Source organism: Coregonus lavaretus, assembly GCF_964263955.1.
Source record: "Coregonus lavaretus genome assembly, chromosome: 31".
NCBI lineage: Eukaryota > Metazoa > Chordata > Actinopteri > Salmoniformes > Salmonidae > Coregonus > Coregonus lavaretus.
In genome coordinates this window covers 5822980-5843089 of record NC_140018.1, presented here as the reverse complement: position 1 = coordinate 5843089, position 20110 = coordinate 5822980, and the positions used below count along the sequence as shown (strand labels likewise).

The 20110-nt window shown below is 45.8% G+C and overlaps 1 protein-coding gene across 1 annotated transcript; it reads left to right on the top strand.

Moving 5' to 3' along the window:
* Positions 1-2: 2 nt before the first annotated feature.
* LOC311106510 (protein PALS1-like) lies at positions 3-19864 on the top strand (the record flags this gene model as incomplete). Its single annotated transcript, XM_084148862.1, has 13 exons — positions 3-414; positions 4761-4972; positions 10263-10340; positions 14052-14180; positions 14532-14693; positions 14921-14998; positions 15234-15417; positions 15626-15694; positions 16282-16347; positions 16786-16953; positions 17322-17524; positions 17887-17997; positions 19688-19864. The coding sequence occupies 13 exons, from the start codon at positions 3-5 to the stop codon at positions 19862-19864; spliced, it is 2049 nt and encodes a 682-aa protein (XP_084004988.1).
* Between the last annotated feature and the right edge of the window lie 246 nt (positions 19865-20110).

Here is a 20110-nt window from a genome sequence, read left to right as displayed (position 1 = left end):
GGATGATCACTTCTCACCAGAACGGAGGACCCGGATATGTAACAGAGGACTCAATGGGGCCTGTTAATGGCACGGAGGGTCCTGGGAGTGGAGCCAAGCTGCAGCAGAGAGAGAGGGCAGTGGACTGCCCCCCTGGGGACAGGGTGGTGAGGTCTGTTAGCAGCATGGTGCAGGGTTCCCGCTGCAGCGCCCAGATGGAGAGGATGCAGCAGTACCAGGAAGAGCTGAGGAGGAAGAGGGAGGAGGACACCAACAAAGGGAAGCATGAGATCGATCTCAACGCCTCGCTCAGGCTCAAGAAGCTGGCCCAGAACCCAGCCAAGACGGGTATTGACAACCCCACGTTCGAAGCACCTGAGGCGGGCAAGGAGACCAAGGATGGGAGCCCCCTGCCTGGTGGGGACACGGCTGCGGGTGAGTAGGGTCATGAGTTAATGAAGGGAGGGGGAGGGGAGGGGTAAAGAGGGGGAGGTGAAGGGGTAAAGAAGGGGAGGGGAGGTGTGTGGGGGAGGTGAAGGGGTAAAGAGGGGGAGGGGAGGTGTGTGGGGGAGGTGAAGGGGTAAAGAGGGGGAGGGGAGGGGAGGTGTGGGGGAGGCGAAGGGGTAAAGAGGGGGAGGGGAGGTGTGGTGTGGGGGAGGAGAAGGGGTAAAGAGGGGGAGGGGAGGTGTGGGGGACGCAAAGGGGTAAAGAGGGGGAGGGGAGGGGAGGTGTGGGGGAGGCGAAGGGGTAAAGAGGGGGAGGGGAGGTGTGGTGTGGGGGAGGAGAAGGGGTAAAGAGGGGGAGGGGAGGGGAGGTGTGGGGGAGGCGAAGGGGTAAAGAGGGGGAGGGGAGGTGTGGTGTGGGGGAGGAGAAGGGGTAAAGAGGGGGAGGGGAGGTGTGGTGTGGGGGAGGCGAAGGGGTAAAGAGGGGGAGGGGAGGTGTGGGGGAGGCAAAGGGGTAAAGAGGGGGAGGGGAGGTGTGGGGGAGGGAGAAGGGGTAAAGAGGGGGAGGGGAGGTGTGTGGGGGGGAGAAGGGGTAAAGAGGGGGAGGGGAGGGGAGGGGAGGTGTGGGGGAGGGTAAGGGGTAAAGAGGGGGAGGGGTAGGTCTGTGAGAAGAACAATAGTGGAGTTGGGAACTTTCATGACAATTCTGTGAAACAAAGGAGTCAGAACAGTGTGTAGGGAAAGGGCTGAACCAGGGTCATTGGTGGAGTGAGAATGGGAGATTTACAAGTGAATGTCAATGGTTAGGCTCCCTCCATTTAGTCACATGGAAGTCACTCACTTCCACTCACCTCTGGTAAAGAGGATGGATCCATTTGGAGCGAAACACTTCTGTTTGGAAGTCAATTTTTCAGAGGTACTCTCATTCTTGCGTTGCACATGTAGGCCTGAAATCTATCGGTTTCATTGGAGGGTGGTTGTAAATCATATGAAGTGAACTTAATATATTTTGTGAGGTGAAACAAAATAGTTCCTCAGAGAATTTGTTTTCGTGTCAGTTGGCTAGCCTTAGAGGAGTCAGTAGGTTGTGGTTGTTGCTGCGGACCGGTTTTAGTAGACACACACACACACACACACACACACACACACACACACACACACACACACACACACACACCCTCCCTGCTTCTTCTTATCTCAGGTCTACCCCCTTATGAGATCACTGTCTAGATAACATTAATCAGGTAAGATGTTGTAATCAGTGGTTTATATGAAATCCATTTCTTAATCCATGTACCTGGTCCCTTAAACAGAACACCTGCTGGTTTAGAACAGTAGAGAGGGCCATGTAAGGAAAGGCTTTAGCCTCCCTTTTCCCTGGTGCTGTGTCTCTGTGCTCCTCAGAGTTGCTGCATGTAGGTGGGACCTTCAGGCCAAACTTGATGCAGATGCCAGGGAGGTTGCCGTGTGAGGAGTTAGATTAGCTCTTCTGTTGATTAGAAACTAGGAGGAGCAAATTGTGGTTCTGGTAGTAATGTATACAGTAGGTGGTTCTGGTAGTAATGTATACAGTAGGTGGTTCTGGTAGTAATGTATACAGTAGGTGGTTCTGGTAGTAATGTATATAGTAGGTGGTTCTGGTAGTAATGTATATAGTAGATGGTTCTGGTAGTAAGGTATACAGTAGGTGGTTCTGGTAGTAATGTATACAGTAGGTGGTTCTGGTAGTAATGTATACAGTAGGTGGTTCTGGTAGTAATGTATATAGTAGATGGTTCTGGTAGTAATGTATATAGTAAATGGTTCTGGTAGTAATGTAGATGGTTCTGGTAGTAATGTATATAGTAGATGGTTCTGGTAGTAAGGTATACAGTAGGCGGTTCTGGTAGTAATGTATATAGTAGATGGTTCTGGTAGTAATGTATATAGTAGATGGTTCTGGTAGTAAGGTATACAGTAGGTGGTTCTGGTAGTAATGTATATAGTAGATGGTTCTGGTAGTAATGTATATAGTAGATGGTTCTGGTAGTAATGTAGATGGTTCTGGTAGTAATGTATATAGTAGATGGTTCTGGTAGTAATGTATATAGTAGATGGTTCTGGTAGTAAGGTATACAGTAGGCGGTTCTGGTAGTAATGTATATAGTAGATGGTTCTGGTAGTAATGTATATAGTAGATGGTTCTGGTAGTAAGGTATACAGTAGGTGGTTCTGGTAGTATCACAACCGGCCGTGATTGGGAGTCCCATAGGGCGGCGCACAATTGGCCCAGAGTCGTCCGGGTTTGGCCGTCATTGTAAATAAGAATTTGTTCTAAACTGACTTGCCTAGTTAAATAAAATAAAAATATAGTAGGTGGTTCTGGTAGTAATGTATATAGTAGGTGGTTCTGGTAGTAAGGTATATAGTAGGTGGTTCTGGTAGTAAGGTATATAGTAGGTGGTTCTGGTAGTAATGTATACAGTAGGTGGTTCTGGTAGTAATGTATATAGTAGGTGGTTCTGGTAGTAAGGTATATAGTAGATGGTTCTGGTAGTAATGTATACAGTAGGTGGTTCTGGTAGTAATGTATATAGTAGATGGTTCTGGTAGTAATGTATATAGTAGGTGGTTCTGGTAGTAAGGTATATAGTAGATGGTTCTGGTAGTAATGTATACAGTAGGTGGTTCTGGTAGTAATGTATATAGTAGATGGTTCTGGTAGTAAGGTATATAGTAGATGGTTCTGGTAGTAAGGTATATAGTAGGTGGTTCTGGTAGTAAGGTATATAGTAGGTGGTTCTGGTAGTAAGGTATATAGTAGGTGGTTCTGGTAGTAAGGTATATAGTAGATGGTTCTGGTAGTAATGTATACAGTAGGTGGTTCTGTTAGTAATGTATATAGTAGATGGTTCTGGTAGTAATGTATATAGTAGATGGTTCTGGTAGTAATGTATATAGTAGGTGGTTCTGGTAGTAAGGTATATAGTAGATGGTTCTGGTAGTAATGTATACAGTAGGTGGTTCTGGTAGTAATGTATATAGTAGATGGTTCTGGTAGTAAGGTATATAGTAGATGGTTCTGGTAGTAATGTATATAGTAGGTGGTTCTGGTAGTAAGGTATATAGTAGGTGGTTCTGGTAGTAAGGTATATAGTAGGTGGTTCTGGTAGTAAGGTATATAGTAGATGGTTCTGGTAGTAATGTATACAGTAGGTGGTTCTGGTAGTAATGTATATAGTAGATGGTTCTGGTAGTAAGGTATATAGTAGATGGTTCTGGTAGTAATGTATATAGTAGGTGGTTCTGGTAGTAATGTATATAGTAGATGGTTCTGGTAGTAAGGTATATAGTAGATGGTTCTGGTAGTAAGGTATATAGTAGGTGGTTCTGGTAGTAATGTATATAGTAGATGGTTCTGGTAGTAAGGTATATAGTAGATGGTTCTGGTAGTAAGGTATATAGTAGATGGTTCTGGTAGTAAGGTATATAGTAGGTGGTTCTGGTAGTAATGTATATAGTAGATGGTTCTGGTAGTAAGGTATATAGTAGGTGGTTCTGGTAGTAAGGTATATAGTAGGTGGTTCTGGTAGTAAGGTATATAGTAGATGGTTCTGGTAGTAAGGTATATAGTAGGTGGTTCTGGTAGTAATGTATACAGTAGGTGGTTCTGGTAGTAATGTATACAGTAGGCGGTTGCTGTATGTAGGTGGTACCTTCAGGCCAAACTTGATTCCAAATCCTGTCTGGGGTGCAGAATCCCACTGGTGCGCAACCCAAACAGGTTTTGGCACCCGAATTGACTTTGGCGTGACAATATCCCATTAGTAACATGGTTTTAAAATTCCCACGCTGTCTCCATGCGAGCAAGTGCTTGCTAGCGCCAGAGAGATTTGAAACCGACAGACATGCGATTTACTTTCTGAAAATGCCTTGTGGACAAATGTACGACTTTGGTCTGAATGTTAAGGGTCACGGGCGTTACAGGAAGTTGTGACTCTTGCTTATAAACCTCTCTCTGGCACTAGTAAACAACACCTCGCACAGAGATGAATGATACTGGAAATGAGGCAATTGAGCCTAACCAACCTCTTTTATCATTGTTTTACATAGTTTATCGACTTCTTTGTATTGTGCCTTTACCACATATTGTATTATATTGTTGTGATTTTAATGTGGACTTCTTTGATATTTTACTGCACTGTTGAGATGTAGTTCGCAAGTAAGCATTTCATTACACCGTTTACACCCCGCTGTATCCCGTGTACACCCCGCTGTATCCCGTTGACACCCCGCTGTATCCCGTGTATATGATGAATACATTTATATTTGGTCTCTCCTTCCCTCTCCCCTCCCCAGAGCTGGAAGAGCTGCTGGAGGCCCTACGGCGGGTGCAGAGCTGCCTGGTGGACAGCCAATCGCAGGCCGACGTGGCCCTGTTGCTGGGCCTGCTGCGCAAGGAGGACTTCCAGAGCGCTTTGGCCATCCACAGTGCCGTGGCCCAGCAGATGCAGCCGCGCGGCAGCCCGCCCTTGCCCGTCACTGCCCAGGCCCAGGGCCTCTGCCTGGAGGTAGAGTGAAATACCCCAGTACGCTAGTGATCTTGATTGATCTAGAAATTTGAATGGATCTTCTTTCACCAATGTGGTGTCAGGAGGGAGGTGGAGCAGTGTTTGGAGAAGGGAGAAGAGGATTTTGGGGGATGAGAGCAGAATATGTGAAGTTGGGTGAAGGAGATATTTTGGGCAAGGAAGAACAGTACAACTGGGTAGGGAAGAGGAGAGGAGAGAGAGATGGGAAGAAGGATAAAAGGATGAGAGGATGGAGAGAGAGAAACTACAAAGACATACAACTGGTCTCTGAGCAGTGCTTGACTTGGGCAGAAGCTCACCAGAGCTGACTACCGGCACATCAAATGTTCTACTGCTTGAGCTCCTGTTACTCTTATAGAATATTATCTCAAAAGTATTATGGAGCTCCTGCACCTTAATGTAAACAAAATGAGTACCGGCACCTATTTCAGTCCAAGTCAAGCACTGTCTCTGAGTAAGTAGAAAAAAATACTTCATTGCCAAAATGTCGCACTATCCCTTTAAACACCTCACAGCATATCCCTGCTGGGGTTAATGCTACTCACTGTACCAAGAGTGACAGAGTAACACAAACTCATCACCGTGTGCATGTCCACATCTGTCTGAACCACTCTCTACCTAACTCCTTCAGTGACAAAATACAAGAAAATACCGTAGGTCTTCTGCCACAGCACAACCAGCTGTGATTGATATTTCATATATATATACATCATTCATTGGTCTGGACAGCCACATAGTCTGTCCTGTAGATCCAGCTGACCTCTCACCACATACAGGTCATCAGGTCTTTAGGATTCCATATGACATGATGGAATTTATTACACTGCTTGTCAATGTAGCACAAACAATGTGACTTCTATCAGCCTGTGGTTCAAATAGTATTAGCTTTTCTTCCAAATTATTTAGCTGCACTTGATTGAGCTTGCCTGGCACATTGGAACCAAAGTGCAAACCTCGTCCATTTGGCACTTTGCGGCAGGCTCAATAAAATAATCAGGCATTTTAATGAAAACAAATACTATTTGGACCCAGGTCGGATTTCTATAGGAAAGCTGTCTGTAAAACAGTCAAAATATGATAACTGACAAAGAGACTGCTTTAAAAGGGTTCATTTGGAGGGCACTGAGTGTAGCACATCAGTACCATTGCTCTTGTGATCTGAAGATGACATTAAGGAAGAGGTTGTAGGCTACGATGGAGGGCCTCGGTCAGTGGGATGATGATCTCTCTCTCTCACACACACACACACCATCTCTGTGCATAGAGTAAATACATGCAGACACTCACCCAGAGCAGCTGGCACAGCGCCAGGAGGTACTTAGCAAGGTGGTAATAGTTTGAGCCAGTGGACGGTGTGTCTAAACTAAGTAGCTGGTGGCATGGGCCTTCCTGATTGGCGCCCGGGGCCAGGTCATCTCCCAGCAGCCCCTGGGTCTGGAAGGAAGTGGCCAGGGATCTGATCTGCCACATCCAGAAAAAGAAAGGACAGCAGCTTATAGGGTAGAGGGGCTGGAGGGAGGGGGGGAAGGGGGAGGAGAAAGTACGTCACCTCATTACAGAGAGCTTTGATTAGTGTAAAGGATGAGCTACGCTAGAGCCAGGGAGAGGGAGGGAGGGAGGGAGGGAGGGAGAGGGGGGGGGGAGGATGGAGGGAGGGAGGGAGGGAGGGAGAGGGAGGGAGAGGGGGGAGGATGGAGGGAGAGGGAGGGAGGGAGGGAGGGACGGGCGATAGAGGGGGGAGGATGGAGGGAGGGAGGGAGGGAGGGAGGGAGGGAGGGAGGGAGGGAGGGAGGGAGGGAGGGAGGGAGGGAGGGAGGGAGAGGGAGGGAGGGAGGGAAGGAGGGAGGGAGGGATGGGCGATAGAGGGGGGAGGATGGAGGGAGAGGGAGGGAGGGAGGGAGGGAGAGGGAATTGTGGATCTGTCTGGATTGTGATAGTTCTGAGGACCATGAAGTTGTTAAAAGACATACTGTAGAAACCCTAACATCATGACAGTATAACCAACTCCTCATGATTCTATTTTGACCTCGCATGTTTGGAGATGAATTCAGGGTCTTTATTTTCCAAAGCAACAGCCAGAGAGAAGAATAAGGGTGTGTCCCAAATGGCACCCTATTCCCTATATACACTCCTATATACACTCCTATATACACTCCTATATACACTCCTTTATACACTCCTATATACACTCCTATATACACTCCTTTATACACTCCTATATACACTCCTATATACACTCCTATATACACTCCTTTATACACTCCTATATACACTCCTATATACACTCCTTTATACACTCCTATATACACTCCTTTATACACTCCTATATACACTCCTTTATACACTCCTATATACACTCCTTTATACACTCCTATATACACTCCTTTATACACTCCTATATACACTCCTATATACACTCCTTTATACACTCCTATATACACTCCTATATACACTCCTATATACACTCCTATATACACTCCTTTATACACTCCTATATACACTCCTATATACACTCCTTTATACACTCCTATATACACTCCTATATACACTCCTTTATACACTCCTTTATACACTCCTATATACACTCCTTTATACACTCCTATATACACTCCTTTATACACTCCTATATACACTCCTATATACACTCCTATATACACTCCTTTATACACTCCTATATACACTCCTATATACACTCCTTTATACACTCCTATATACACTCCTTTATACACTCCTATATACACTCCTATATACACTCCTTTATACACTCCTATATACACTCCTATATACACTCCTATATACACTCCTTTATACACTCCTATATACACTCCTTTATACACTCCTATATACACTCCTTTATACACTCCTATATACACTCCTATATACACTCCTTTATACACTCCTATATACACTCCTTTATACACTCCTATATACACTCCTATATACACTCCTATATACACTCCTTTATACACTCCTATATACACTCCTTTATACACTCCTATATACACTCCTTTATACACTCCTATATACACTCCTATATACACTCCTTTATACACTCCTATATACACTCCTTTATACACTCCTATATACACTCCTATATACACTCCTATATACACTCCTTTATACACTCCTATATACACTCCTTTATACACTCCTATATACACTCATTTATACACTCCTATATACACTCCTTTATACACTCCTATATACACTCCTATATACACTCCTATATACACTCCTATATACACTCCTTTATACACTCCTATATACACTCCTTTATACACTCCTATATACACTCCTTTATACACTCCTATATACACTCCTTTATACACTCCTATATACACTCCTATATACACTCCTATATACACTCCTTTATACACTCCTATATACACTCCTATATACACTCCTTTATACACTCCTATATACACTCCTTTATACACTCCTATATACACTCCTATATACACTCCTTTATACACTCCTATATACACTCCTATATACACTCCTATATACACTCCTTTATACACTCCTATATACACTCCTTTATACACTCCTATATACACTCCTTTATACACTCCTATATACACTCCTATATACACTCCTATATACACTCCTTTATACACTCCTATATACACTCCTATATACACTCCTATATACACTCCTTTATACACTCCTATATACACTCCTTTATACACTCCTATATACACTCCTTTATACACTCCTATATACACTCCTTTATACACTCCTATATACACTCCTATATACACTCCTTTATACACTCCTATATACACTCCTTTATACACTCCTATATACACTCCTATATACACTCCTATATACACTCCTTTATACACTCCTATATACACTCCTTTATACACTCCTATATACACTCATTTATACACTCCTATATACACTCCTTTATACACTCCTATATACACTCCTATATACACTCCTATATACACTCCTATATACACTCCTTTATACACTCCTATATACACTCCTTTATACACTCCTATATACACTCCTATATACACTCCTATATACACTCCTATATACACTCCTTTATACACTCCTATATACACTCCTTTATACACTCCTATATACACTCCTTTATACACTCCTATATACACTCCTATATACACTCCTATATACACTCCTTTATACACTCCTATATACACTCCTATATACACTCCTATATACACTCCTATATACACTCCTTTTGACCAGAGGGTGACATTCAGGGCGGAGACTAAGTCCCGTTACAGTAGAGGAACTTCCCTGTCTGGAATGGGAAACCCCACTGTGACTTATTAGAGAGCAGCCAACTAAGGTCAGGTGTGTGTGTGTGTGTGTGTGTGTGTGGAGATGTGTGTGTGTGTGGAGATGTGTTTGTGAAGGAATCCAGTTGATTATCTTAACAGCAGAATGGTAGTTTAACATGACCTTCATGTAAGAACAAAATATTTGCAGATTAAACAACCTTGATTATAAGGCAAAACATATTTACTGTTATGGCGTTCATATTTTGACAAACTACCTCTGATAGCACATGGGAGCTCAGTCATAAAGCTTACACTGTCTGCACAATGACTTTCAAGTTTTATTAGTCGTATGTACGGGATATGCATGGTATACATCATCCAACGAAATGCTTACTGGCAGGTTCCTTCTCAACAATGCAACAACAATAAGAAATAATAAAAGATAAGGATACGAACTTAAAGTAAAGAAAATGTCTCAGTAGAATAGAATAATACATTTTAGCATCAGTATAATATAGGAAGGCATAATTTATAGTCCCAATATTTACACATGTTTTGGGGAAGACAGTGACAAGCATAGCAGATGTACCATTAGTGGTTTTAACAATGATGTATTGAGAAGTCGCTTCTGAGAAATGACTAAAGCCTTGGCTGGCTTGTTGGCAACGTGTCGACTCATGACTGATGGTCAGGAAGTTGTATAATTGAACTGTCATGTTGAATCACACATAGAGCCTCAATAAGGAGTATTCAAGATTGCTGTGTGTCTACTGGTTCTTGGCTGGTGATGTTATTAACTCATTAACACTTTGAGCTGCATCGCTATTCCAGATGACCAATGATGCTGATTTAGTGCTACTTATACAGTTACCTTAATCTGACCCCTTCTCTCTCTCTCTCTCTCCTACCATCTCTTCACCTCTCTTGGACTCTCTCCCCCTCTCTTCCTCTCATTCCCTCCCTCCCCTCTCTCTCTTTCAATCTCCTTTCCCCTCTCTCCCCCTCTCTCTGTCTAGGTGCAATACATCCTCCAATCCAGTCAACATAAAGAGGGTATAGAGCTCAGCAACCTCCTCACCTCTCCCCACCTCCAGGTAAGAGACCAGGGACGCACCAGAACTCAACCCTTAACCTTGTCAGTGTTCCTGAGCTGGCCACCTGAGAGGTACTCTGGATCATATCCCGATATGGAATTTGTCAGTGTTACTCAGATATATGTGAATATGCTCCATATACTGTACCATAGGCTCCATATACCATAGGCTCCATATACTGTACCATAGGCTCCATATACTGTACCATAGGCTCCATATACCATAGGCTCCATATACTGTACCATAGGCTCCATATACTGTACCATAGGCTCCATATACTGTACCATAGGCTCCATATACCATAGGCTCCATATACTGTACCATAGGCTCCATATACTGTACCATAGGCTCCATATACCATAGGCTCCATATACTGTACCATAGGCTCCATATACTGTACCATAGGCTCCATATACCATAGGCTCCATATACTGTACCATAGGCTCCATATACCATAGGTTCCATATACTATACCATAGGTTCCATATACTATACCATAGGTTCCATATACCATAGCTTCCATATAACATAGCCTCCATATTCCATAGGCTCCATATACTGTACCATAGGCTCCATATACCATAGGTTCCATATACTATACCATAGGTTCCATATACTATACCATAGGTTCCATATACCATAGCTTCCATATAACATAGCCTCCATATTCCATAGGCTCCATATACTGTACCATAGGCTCAATATACCATAGGATCCATATACTGTACCATAGGCTCCATATTCCATAGGCTCCATATACCATAGGCTCCATATACTATACCATAGGCTCCATATACCATAGGCTCCATATACTATACCATAGGCTCCATATACCATATGCTCCATATACCATAGGCTCCATATACCATAGGCTCCATATACCATAGGCTCCATATACCATAGGTTCCATATACCATATGCTCCATATACCATAGGTTCCATATACCATAGGCTCCATATACCATAGGTTCCATATACCATAGGTTCCATATACCATAGGTTCCATATACCATAGGCTCCATATACCATAGGTTCCATATACCATAGGTTCCATATACCATAGGTTCCATATACCATAGGTTCCATATACCATAGGTTCCATATACGTTCATGTGAAACCCTGAGCCTTCGTCATGTGTCTGACTGTATCCAATCCTGACATCAGCCTCCTCCAGAGGAGCTAAGGGAAGTCACTGATCAGTGGGTTTTATATGGCTCGGCTCTTTAAGTGGCTTGAACTTAGCTCTGTGGCTGAACTAAAGGGCATGGGATACAGCCCTAACTCTATGGGTCGCCCTGTCATAGTCTTTAATAACCTCTTGTATAGGTGATATAACAGGGCATCATGGGTTTTGTAGTTTGGATGGTTAACATGATGACAGTGTATCCACCTCGCACACAGAAATCCCTTTGTTTGGGCTTCCAGCCGAGCATGTCATTGATTTGTGGAGTAGCCTAAGAGTTGCCTTTTGAAACTTGACTCTGCCTTGCTGGTCAGTGTCCAGCCCAACACGCATACAGACCGGTCACTCAGTATGGATGGCTTACCGCTGACTTTTACAAGAATGACCCCAGGGCCGTGTGCCAGCCTAGTGTTGACACCGCTGACATAAAGCCACCCACACTGCACTGTCATGCCATTGAGGAAAGAGATTAGACATGTCATAGGCGGTGAGGAGGAGGGATGGGGAGATGCATGTCATGGATGAGGAAAGAAATAACATGCTACAGCTCGGCAGCTGAGAGGCTCAACTCCTACTGTGTATCACAGGTGGCTGGTGGCACCTTAATTGGGGAGGACGGGCTCATAGTAATGGCTGGAACGGAATTAATGAAATGGTATCAAACACATGGTTTCCATGTCCACTCACTTCATTCCAGACATTATTATGAGCCATCCTCCCCTCACCAGCCTCCTGTGCTGTATACCCTAGAAGGTGCAATCAGTAGCATATAGAGAGAGGATCTAGTTGCGTCTCGACACGTGATGGTGTGAACTGCCAACCCCACTGTTGCCCCATTAACTCCACTAGGCATCATGTCCAGTAAAACACAGGCATTTGCCGCACCGGCAACCAACCGGGAGTAGATTATCCATCCCTCCGGTTACGCTGCGGAATGTGACCCTTCCCCCTCTCTGACCCCGGTTAACGACCCCCACCCTCGCTACACACACACACACACACACACAGAGATCCACAAACCCCCATACAAAATGGTAGTGAATAGGTAACCCGCTAGAAACACAAAACTGCCTCCCTCCCTCTCCCTCCCTATTCCCCTTCCTCCTCTCCCTCCCTCCCTCTCCCCCATTCCCCTTCCTCCTCTCCCTCCCTATTCCCCTTCCTCCTCTCCCTCCCTCCCTCTCCCCCATTCCCCTTCCTCCTCTCCCTCCCTATTCCCCTTCCTCCTCTCCCTCCCTCCCTCTCCCCCATCTCCCTTCCTCCTCTCCCTCCCTCCCTCTCCCCCATTCCCCTTCCTCCTCTCCCTCCCCATTTTCCTTCCTCCTCTCCCTCCCTCCCTCTCCCCCATTCCCCTTCCTCCTCTCCCTCCCTCCCTCCCTCTCCCCCATTCCCCTTCCTCCTCTCCCTCCCTCCATCTCACCCATTCCCCTTCCTCCTCTCCCTCCCTCCCTCTCCCCCATTCCCCTTCCTCCTCTCCCTCCCTCCCTCTCCCCATTCCCCTTCCTCCTCTCCCTCCCTCCCTCTCCCCCATTCCTCTCCCTCCCTCTCTCCATTCCCCTTCCTCCCTCCCTCCCTCCCTCTCCCCCATTCCCCTTCCTCCTCTCCCTCCCTCTCCCCCATTTCCCTTCCTCCTCTCCCTCCCTCTCCCCCATTCCCCTTCCTCCTCTCCCTCCCTCTCCCCCATTTCCCTACCTCCTCTCCCTCCCTCTCCCCATTCCCCTTCCTCCTCTCCCTCCCTATTCCCCTTCCTCCTCTCCCTCCCTCCCTCTCCCCCATTCCCCTTCCTCCTCTCTCTCCCTCTCCCCCATTCCCCTTCCTCCTCTCCCTCCCTCTCCCCCATTCCCCTTCCTCCTCTCCCTCCCTCTCCCCCATTCCCCTTCCTCCCTCTCCCCCATTCCTCTCCCTCCCTCTCTCCCATTCCCATCCTCCTCTCCCTGCCGGCTTCCTTCCTTCCTTCCTTCCTCCTTCTCGAGATTGAGGTATTTTGATGATTGATGTCGGTGAATCCTGCCTCCTAAATGCAGGGCAGATTAAGAGGGATTGTGTGTACGCTGGAAGCTTAGCCAGCCCTCCTCTCTGCCTTCTCAGGTCTCTCTTCTGCAGGATAAAGACACTAATTTGGCTCGACGGTTATTAACTGCGGCATACGGAGCGCCCGTCACCTTAAATTAAGTGAGGGGGAAATATTTTTCTTGTTGGCTTAGAGGTGGAGTCTGCTGTCGGCTGGTGTGGAGGGAGTGAGGGAGGGAGAGACAGGGTGGGCTTTGGGTAAAAGGTACATGTTTAAGCATGAGGGATGGGAGCCGAGTTTGTTTCCCCCTTGGCATTTTACAATAACTAGTGAATATGAAAGTGTGTGTGTGCACTGTATATCATGTAGTGAGAGAAGATCAAAAGCTCCAATTCACCCAAGTCACTACTACAACAATCAAATTCAAATAAAATGGAATAAACACACAGTCCCCAGTTTCCACGGCACACACACTCCTTGTCCCCCATGTACCTGTGTGTGTGTTGTCTCTCGCAGGCTCTGATGCAGGCCCATGACAGGGTGGCGGAGCAGGAGTTGGAGCCAGAGCCAGAAGAGAGTGTGATTCAGTACATGGGAGAGACAGTCAAACTGGTGCGGCTCGAGAAGGCCGGCGACATGCCTCTGGTAAACCACCCCCCATCACATACACACACACACACACATCTTATCTGATTAAAACGATCAAGAATATCTGTGCAAATGTACCAATAAAGCAAGTAATGTATTGTATTGTATTGTACTGTATTGTACTGTATTGTAATATATTGTATTGTACTGTATTGTAATGTATTGTATTGTACTGTATTGTAATGTATTGTAATGTATTGTATTGTACTGTATTGTAATGTAATGTAAATTCCCTGATGTAGACTTGTCTTTCTAGTTGGTGTGTCTTTGTGTCAAGTACATCTAGGTGGTTTGTGCTGATAAGTCTATCTGACAGGTAGTGTATTTGCCTGTGTGTGCTGTCCCCAGGGAGCCACAGTTCGTAACGAGATGGACAGCGTGGTGGTGAGTCGCGTGGTGAGAGGAGGGACAGCCGAGCGGAGCGGACTACTGGCCGAGGGAGACGAGATCCTGCAGATCAACGGCGTGCCCGTCCGTGGGAAAAACATCAATGAGGTCCATGACCTTCTGGTGAGGAATTGGTTAACTGAGAATCGCTCACACTGTGCCCATTGACTGGTGTCAGTATGTCGCATTGATGCCATCAAATCTAATGAATATAACATTTTCTGTAGCCTCGGCTCGCCCCCATCTTTCCTCAATCTTGAAACCACAAAACATAGTACGTGAGACTACACTGTGTAATACTTAGTGAATTTGAGTGAAGCTGATTCCATGTCATTGTTCTCTCTCCTCAGACAGAGATGCATGGCACTCTGACCTTCCTTCTCATCCCCAGCTCTCAGAACAAAACTCCCCCACACAGAGAGATGGTGGTAAGGCTCCTTCAGGGTGTGTGTGTGGTGTGTGTGTGTGGTGTGTGTGTGTGGTGTGTGGTGTGTGTGTGTGTGGTGTGTGTGTGGTGTGTGTGTGTGTGGTGTGTGTGTGGTGTGTGTGTGGTGTGTGTGTGGTGCGTGCACAACGTGTGTTCAATTATTAAATCATAAGCAGTTACTAAACTCTTCTGAGAGATGATGATGGTGATGATGATGATGTCACCCATGTGTTCAGATGCACGTGAGGGCCTACTTTAACTACGACCCGTCCGATGACCCATACATGCCGTGCAGGGAGCTGGGCCTGTCCTTCCAGAAGGGAGACATCCTCCACATTATCAGCCAGGACGACCCCAACTGGTGGCAGGCCTACAGGGATGGAGATGAGGACAACCAGCCCCTAGCCGGGCTAGTACCAGGTACACAACCCTAACTCCAACCCTAACCCCAACCCAAACCCTAACCCAAACCCTAACCCCAACCCTAACCAGCCCCTAGCCGGTCTAGTACCAGGTACACAACCCTGACCCTGACCCCAACTCTAACCCCAACCCTAACCCTAACCAGAACTACCCCATCATTTTTTTCCCCAAGTCAATATTTCTGTTTCCCTTCCCGCTCTTGCAGGGAAGAGCTTCCAGCAGCAGAGAGAAGCTATGAAGAAACCCATTGTGGACAGGAATCTTGACAGCCCAGGTCAGGGGATTACTGTATATACTGCCTGCTCAGTTACACACTACGGGCACTATCACAAGCTGCCTGCTCAGTTACACACTACGGGCACTATCACAAGCTGCCTGCTCAGTTACACACTACGGGCACTATCACAAGCTGCCTGCTCAGTTACACACTACGGGCACTATCACAAGCTGCCTGCTCAGTTACACACTACGGGCACTATCACAAGCTGCCTGCTCAGTTACACACTACGGGCACTATCACTAGGATCTAAACACAAACATACACACAATCATTATGATCTGATAGGCTCTAAATCATTATGATCTGATAGGCTCTAAATCATTTTGATCTGATAGGCTCTAAATCATTATGATCTGATAGGCTCTAAATCATTATGATCTGATAGGCTCTAAATCATTATGATCTGATAGGCTCTAAATCATTATGATCTGATAGGCTCTAAATCATTATGATCTGATAGGCTCTAAATCATTATGATCTGATAGGCTCTAAATCATTATGATCTGATAGGCTCTAAATCATTTTGATCTGATAGGCTCTAAATCAGCCATTGATAATGGTCCACTTCTCATTTTCTCCAGGGAAGCTCTGGAAGAAGAACAAGAAGCAGAGGAAGAAGACCATGTGCAACCCCAACAGCAACGTTGGTAAGGCTAGTTCTTCCTCCCACATCGTTTTGGTCCAATCCCAAACTGACTACTAGACCCCTATGCACTTGTGGAGATTTGATTGGTGTGAGCAATATGGTGAACATTCCCCTATCAGAGGGCAAGGTGGAGCTATTACCATATTGCTCACACCTGTCAAGTCCTCTCAGATATGCATAACATAGGGGGGCATAGGTCATAGACACATTCAGATAGAAATGGATTGGGTAGAACATATATGCCTCTCTGACATGTACCCAGAAATCATGCCTGCTCTATATACATGTATATCTGCGATGTTCACCCTCAGCTGAATGTTGTGGAATATTCTGATAGGTACAGTATATCTGTTCTACATAACATATTTCTATATAGAGTAACATTTCTGCAACACCTCCAGTAAACCCCCACCTCTCTACTTACCTCTGTCCCGCCCAGACTACTCCGGCGATGACATCCTGACCTATGAGGAGATGGCGCTCTACCACCAGCCGGCCAATCGCAAGCGACCTATCGCCCTGATTGGTTCGCCCAACAGCGGGCAGGACGAGCTGCGGCGGAGGCTGCTATCAATCCAACCGGACAGGTTCTCCGGTGCCGTGCCACGTAAGTAGACCAATCAGAGCAGGGGATTGGGGGTTAGAGGGCGGGGCAAGACTTGAGATGGGAACAAGATCCACTTGTTCTTGTGTGATGTTCAGTTCATGGGCTGTTAGGTTTTCTATATCTTTTAAGTGTTGTGATTATTAAACAGACTTTAAATAAAGTTTGATTGAGTTTGATAGCTTGAAGCATTGACAAATTACTACAGCAATTGAATCGGGTAGGGTAAACGTTACCAATACATACAGCTTAGCTTATACCAAATTCTCATGTCTTTTTTCGTGTTAAACTGTTTATTATAATAGACCAGACAAAAACATAATTATACATTTAATATATCAAATTCTTATTTCACAATTGTTATCACTCAGATACAACGAGAAGCCCACGGATACATGAGAAGAACGGGAGGGAGTACCACTTTGTGAACCGGCTGGCGTTTGAGACGGACGACGCAGCAGGGAAGTTCATAGAGTCTGGAGAGTACGACCGGAACCTGTATGGCACCAGCAGTGACTCGGTTCAACAGGTCATCAACTCAGGCAGGATCTGTCTGCTGTGCCTGCACACTAAGGTAGGAAAATAAGTCTTCATAAGCCCTACATAGCACTTCATAAGCACTACATAGATGCTTCAATAATCATGTGTAAGTAAGTAATTCTACATAAAGGGTGATAGGTCCTTACATCTGGTCCTTAGCCCTTGGGCCACACTTTATATAGCATGCCATTTTAAACATCTATACAGGCCTTATAAAGGCTTCATAAGCCGTAAAAGTTGTGTTTGGTTTAAAGTGGGACTGTTAGCCGTTAGTTAAGAATAAGTTGTGGAGGTTTTGAAAGCATACTAACCATGCTGCTACTCCTCTATTCTCTCCATTCCTTTTTTCTAACTTTCTCCTCTCCTGCTGCTGTTTCCTTTCGTTCTCTCTGTCAGTCACTGCGGGTGCTGCGGTCCTCCAACCTCAAGCCCTATGTGATCTTCATCGCTCCTCCCTCTCAGGAACGATTGCGCTCCCTGCTGGCCAAGGATGGCAAAAACCCAAAGGTTACTTCCTGTTCTGCTTATCTCACACAAAAAAAAAGCCCTTTATCAGCATCAGCAAGTACCCTAGATACATTAATATCCACAGTGAATGTATCACATGAATCACACATCATATTGATCATATATACCTGCGAGAAGCTATACTTATTATTTCTCCTCTGCTAGGACAGTAATAGTTCTGCCTTGTGCTGAATCTAGCCAGGATATCTCTAACCCTGCATTTCCCAAACTCGGTCCCGGGGACCCCAAGGGGTGCACGTTTTGGTTTTTGCCCTAGCACTACACAGCTGATTCAAATAATAAAAGCTGTGTAGTGCTAGGGCAAAAAACAAAATGTGCACCCCTTGGGGTCCCCAGGACTGAGTTTGGGAAACGCTGCTCTAACCCCTGTCCTTCCATGCTGTTTCCTTACATCTAGCCAGGATATCTCTAACCCCTGTCCTTCCATCATGTTTCCCTACATCTAGCCAGGATATCTCTAACCCCTGTCCTTCCATCCTGTTTCCCTACATCTAGCCAGGATATCTCTAACCCCTGTCCCTCCACCTGTTTCCTTACATCTAGCCAGGATATCTCTAACCCCTGTCCCTCCACCTGTTTCCTTACATCTAGCCAGGATATCTCTAACCCCTGTCCCTCCATCATGTTTCCCTACATCTAGCCAGGATATCTCTAACCCCTGTCCTTCCATCATGTTTCCCTACATCTAGCCAGGATATCTCTAACCCCTGTCCTTCCATCATGTTTCCATACATCTAGCCAGGATATCTCTAACCCCTGTCCCTCCACCTGTTTCCTTACATCTAGCCAGGATATCTCTAACCCCTGTCCCTCCATCATGTTTCCCTACATCTAGCCAGGATATCTCTAACCCCTGTCCTTCCATCATGTTTCCCTACATCTAGCCAGGATATCTCTAACCCCTGTCCTTCCATCATGTTTCCCTACATCTAGCCAGGATATCTCTAACCCCTGTCCTTCCATCATGTTTCCCTACATCTAGCCAGGATATCTCTAACCCCTGTCCTTCCATCATGTTTCCCTACATCTAGCCAGGATATCTCTAACCCCCTGTCCTTCCATCCTGTTTCCTTACATCTAGCCAGGATATCTCTAACCCCTGTCCTTCCATCATGTTTCCCTACATCTAGCCAGGATATATCTAACCCCCTGTCCTTCCCTCCTGTTTCCATACATCTAGCCAGGATATCTCTAACCCCTGTCCTTCCCTCCTGTTTCCATACATCTAGCCAGGATATCTCTAACCCCTGTCCTTCCATCCTGTTTCCCTACATCTAGCCAGGATATCTATAACCCCTGTCCTTCCATCCTGTTTCCATACATCTAGCCAGGATATCTCTAACCCTGTCCTTCCCTCCTGTTTCCATACATCTAGCCAGGATATCTCTAACCCCTGTCCTTCCATCCTGTTTCCTTACATCTAGCCAGGATATCTATAACCCCTGTCCTTCCATCCTGTTTCCATACATCTAGCCAGGATATCTCTAACCCTGTCCTTCCCTCCTGTTTCCATACATCTAGCCAGGATATCTCTAACCCCTGTCCTTCCATCCTGTTTCCCTACATCTAGCCAGGATATCTCTAACCCCCTGTCCTTCCATCCTGTTTCCATACATCTAGCCAGGATATCTCTAACCCCTGTCCTTCCATCCTGTTTCCCTACATCTAGCCAGAGGAGCTGAAGGAGCTGATGGAGAAGGCCTGGGAGATGGAGCAGGCCTACGGTCACCTGTTTGACACGGCCATCGTTAACAGCGAGCCAGACACAGCCTTCCACGAGCTGCTGCGGCTCATTGACAAGCTGGACACAGAGCCCCAGTGGGTGCCATCCTCCTGGTTGTGCTAGGGGTCAGGGGTGATGGTTCACCCTAGAGGTCAACCCCAGGGAGCCTCATGAAGGAGAGTGTGGCCTGGGTCGTGTTCATTAGGCACCAAAAGGAAGAAAACAGATTGAAACAGGAAGGGACTACCTGGACTCGTCCAATAAGAACCACTTGTTTTCGTTTTCAGAAAATAAGTGAACGTTTCACTACGGTGTACCCTAATGAACATGACCCACAGCTCGGGAGGAACGACACTAAAAGGAAGAATG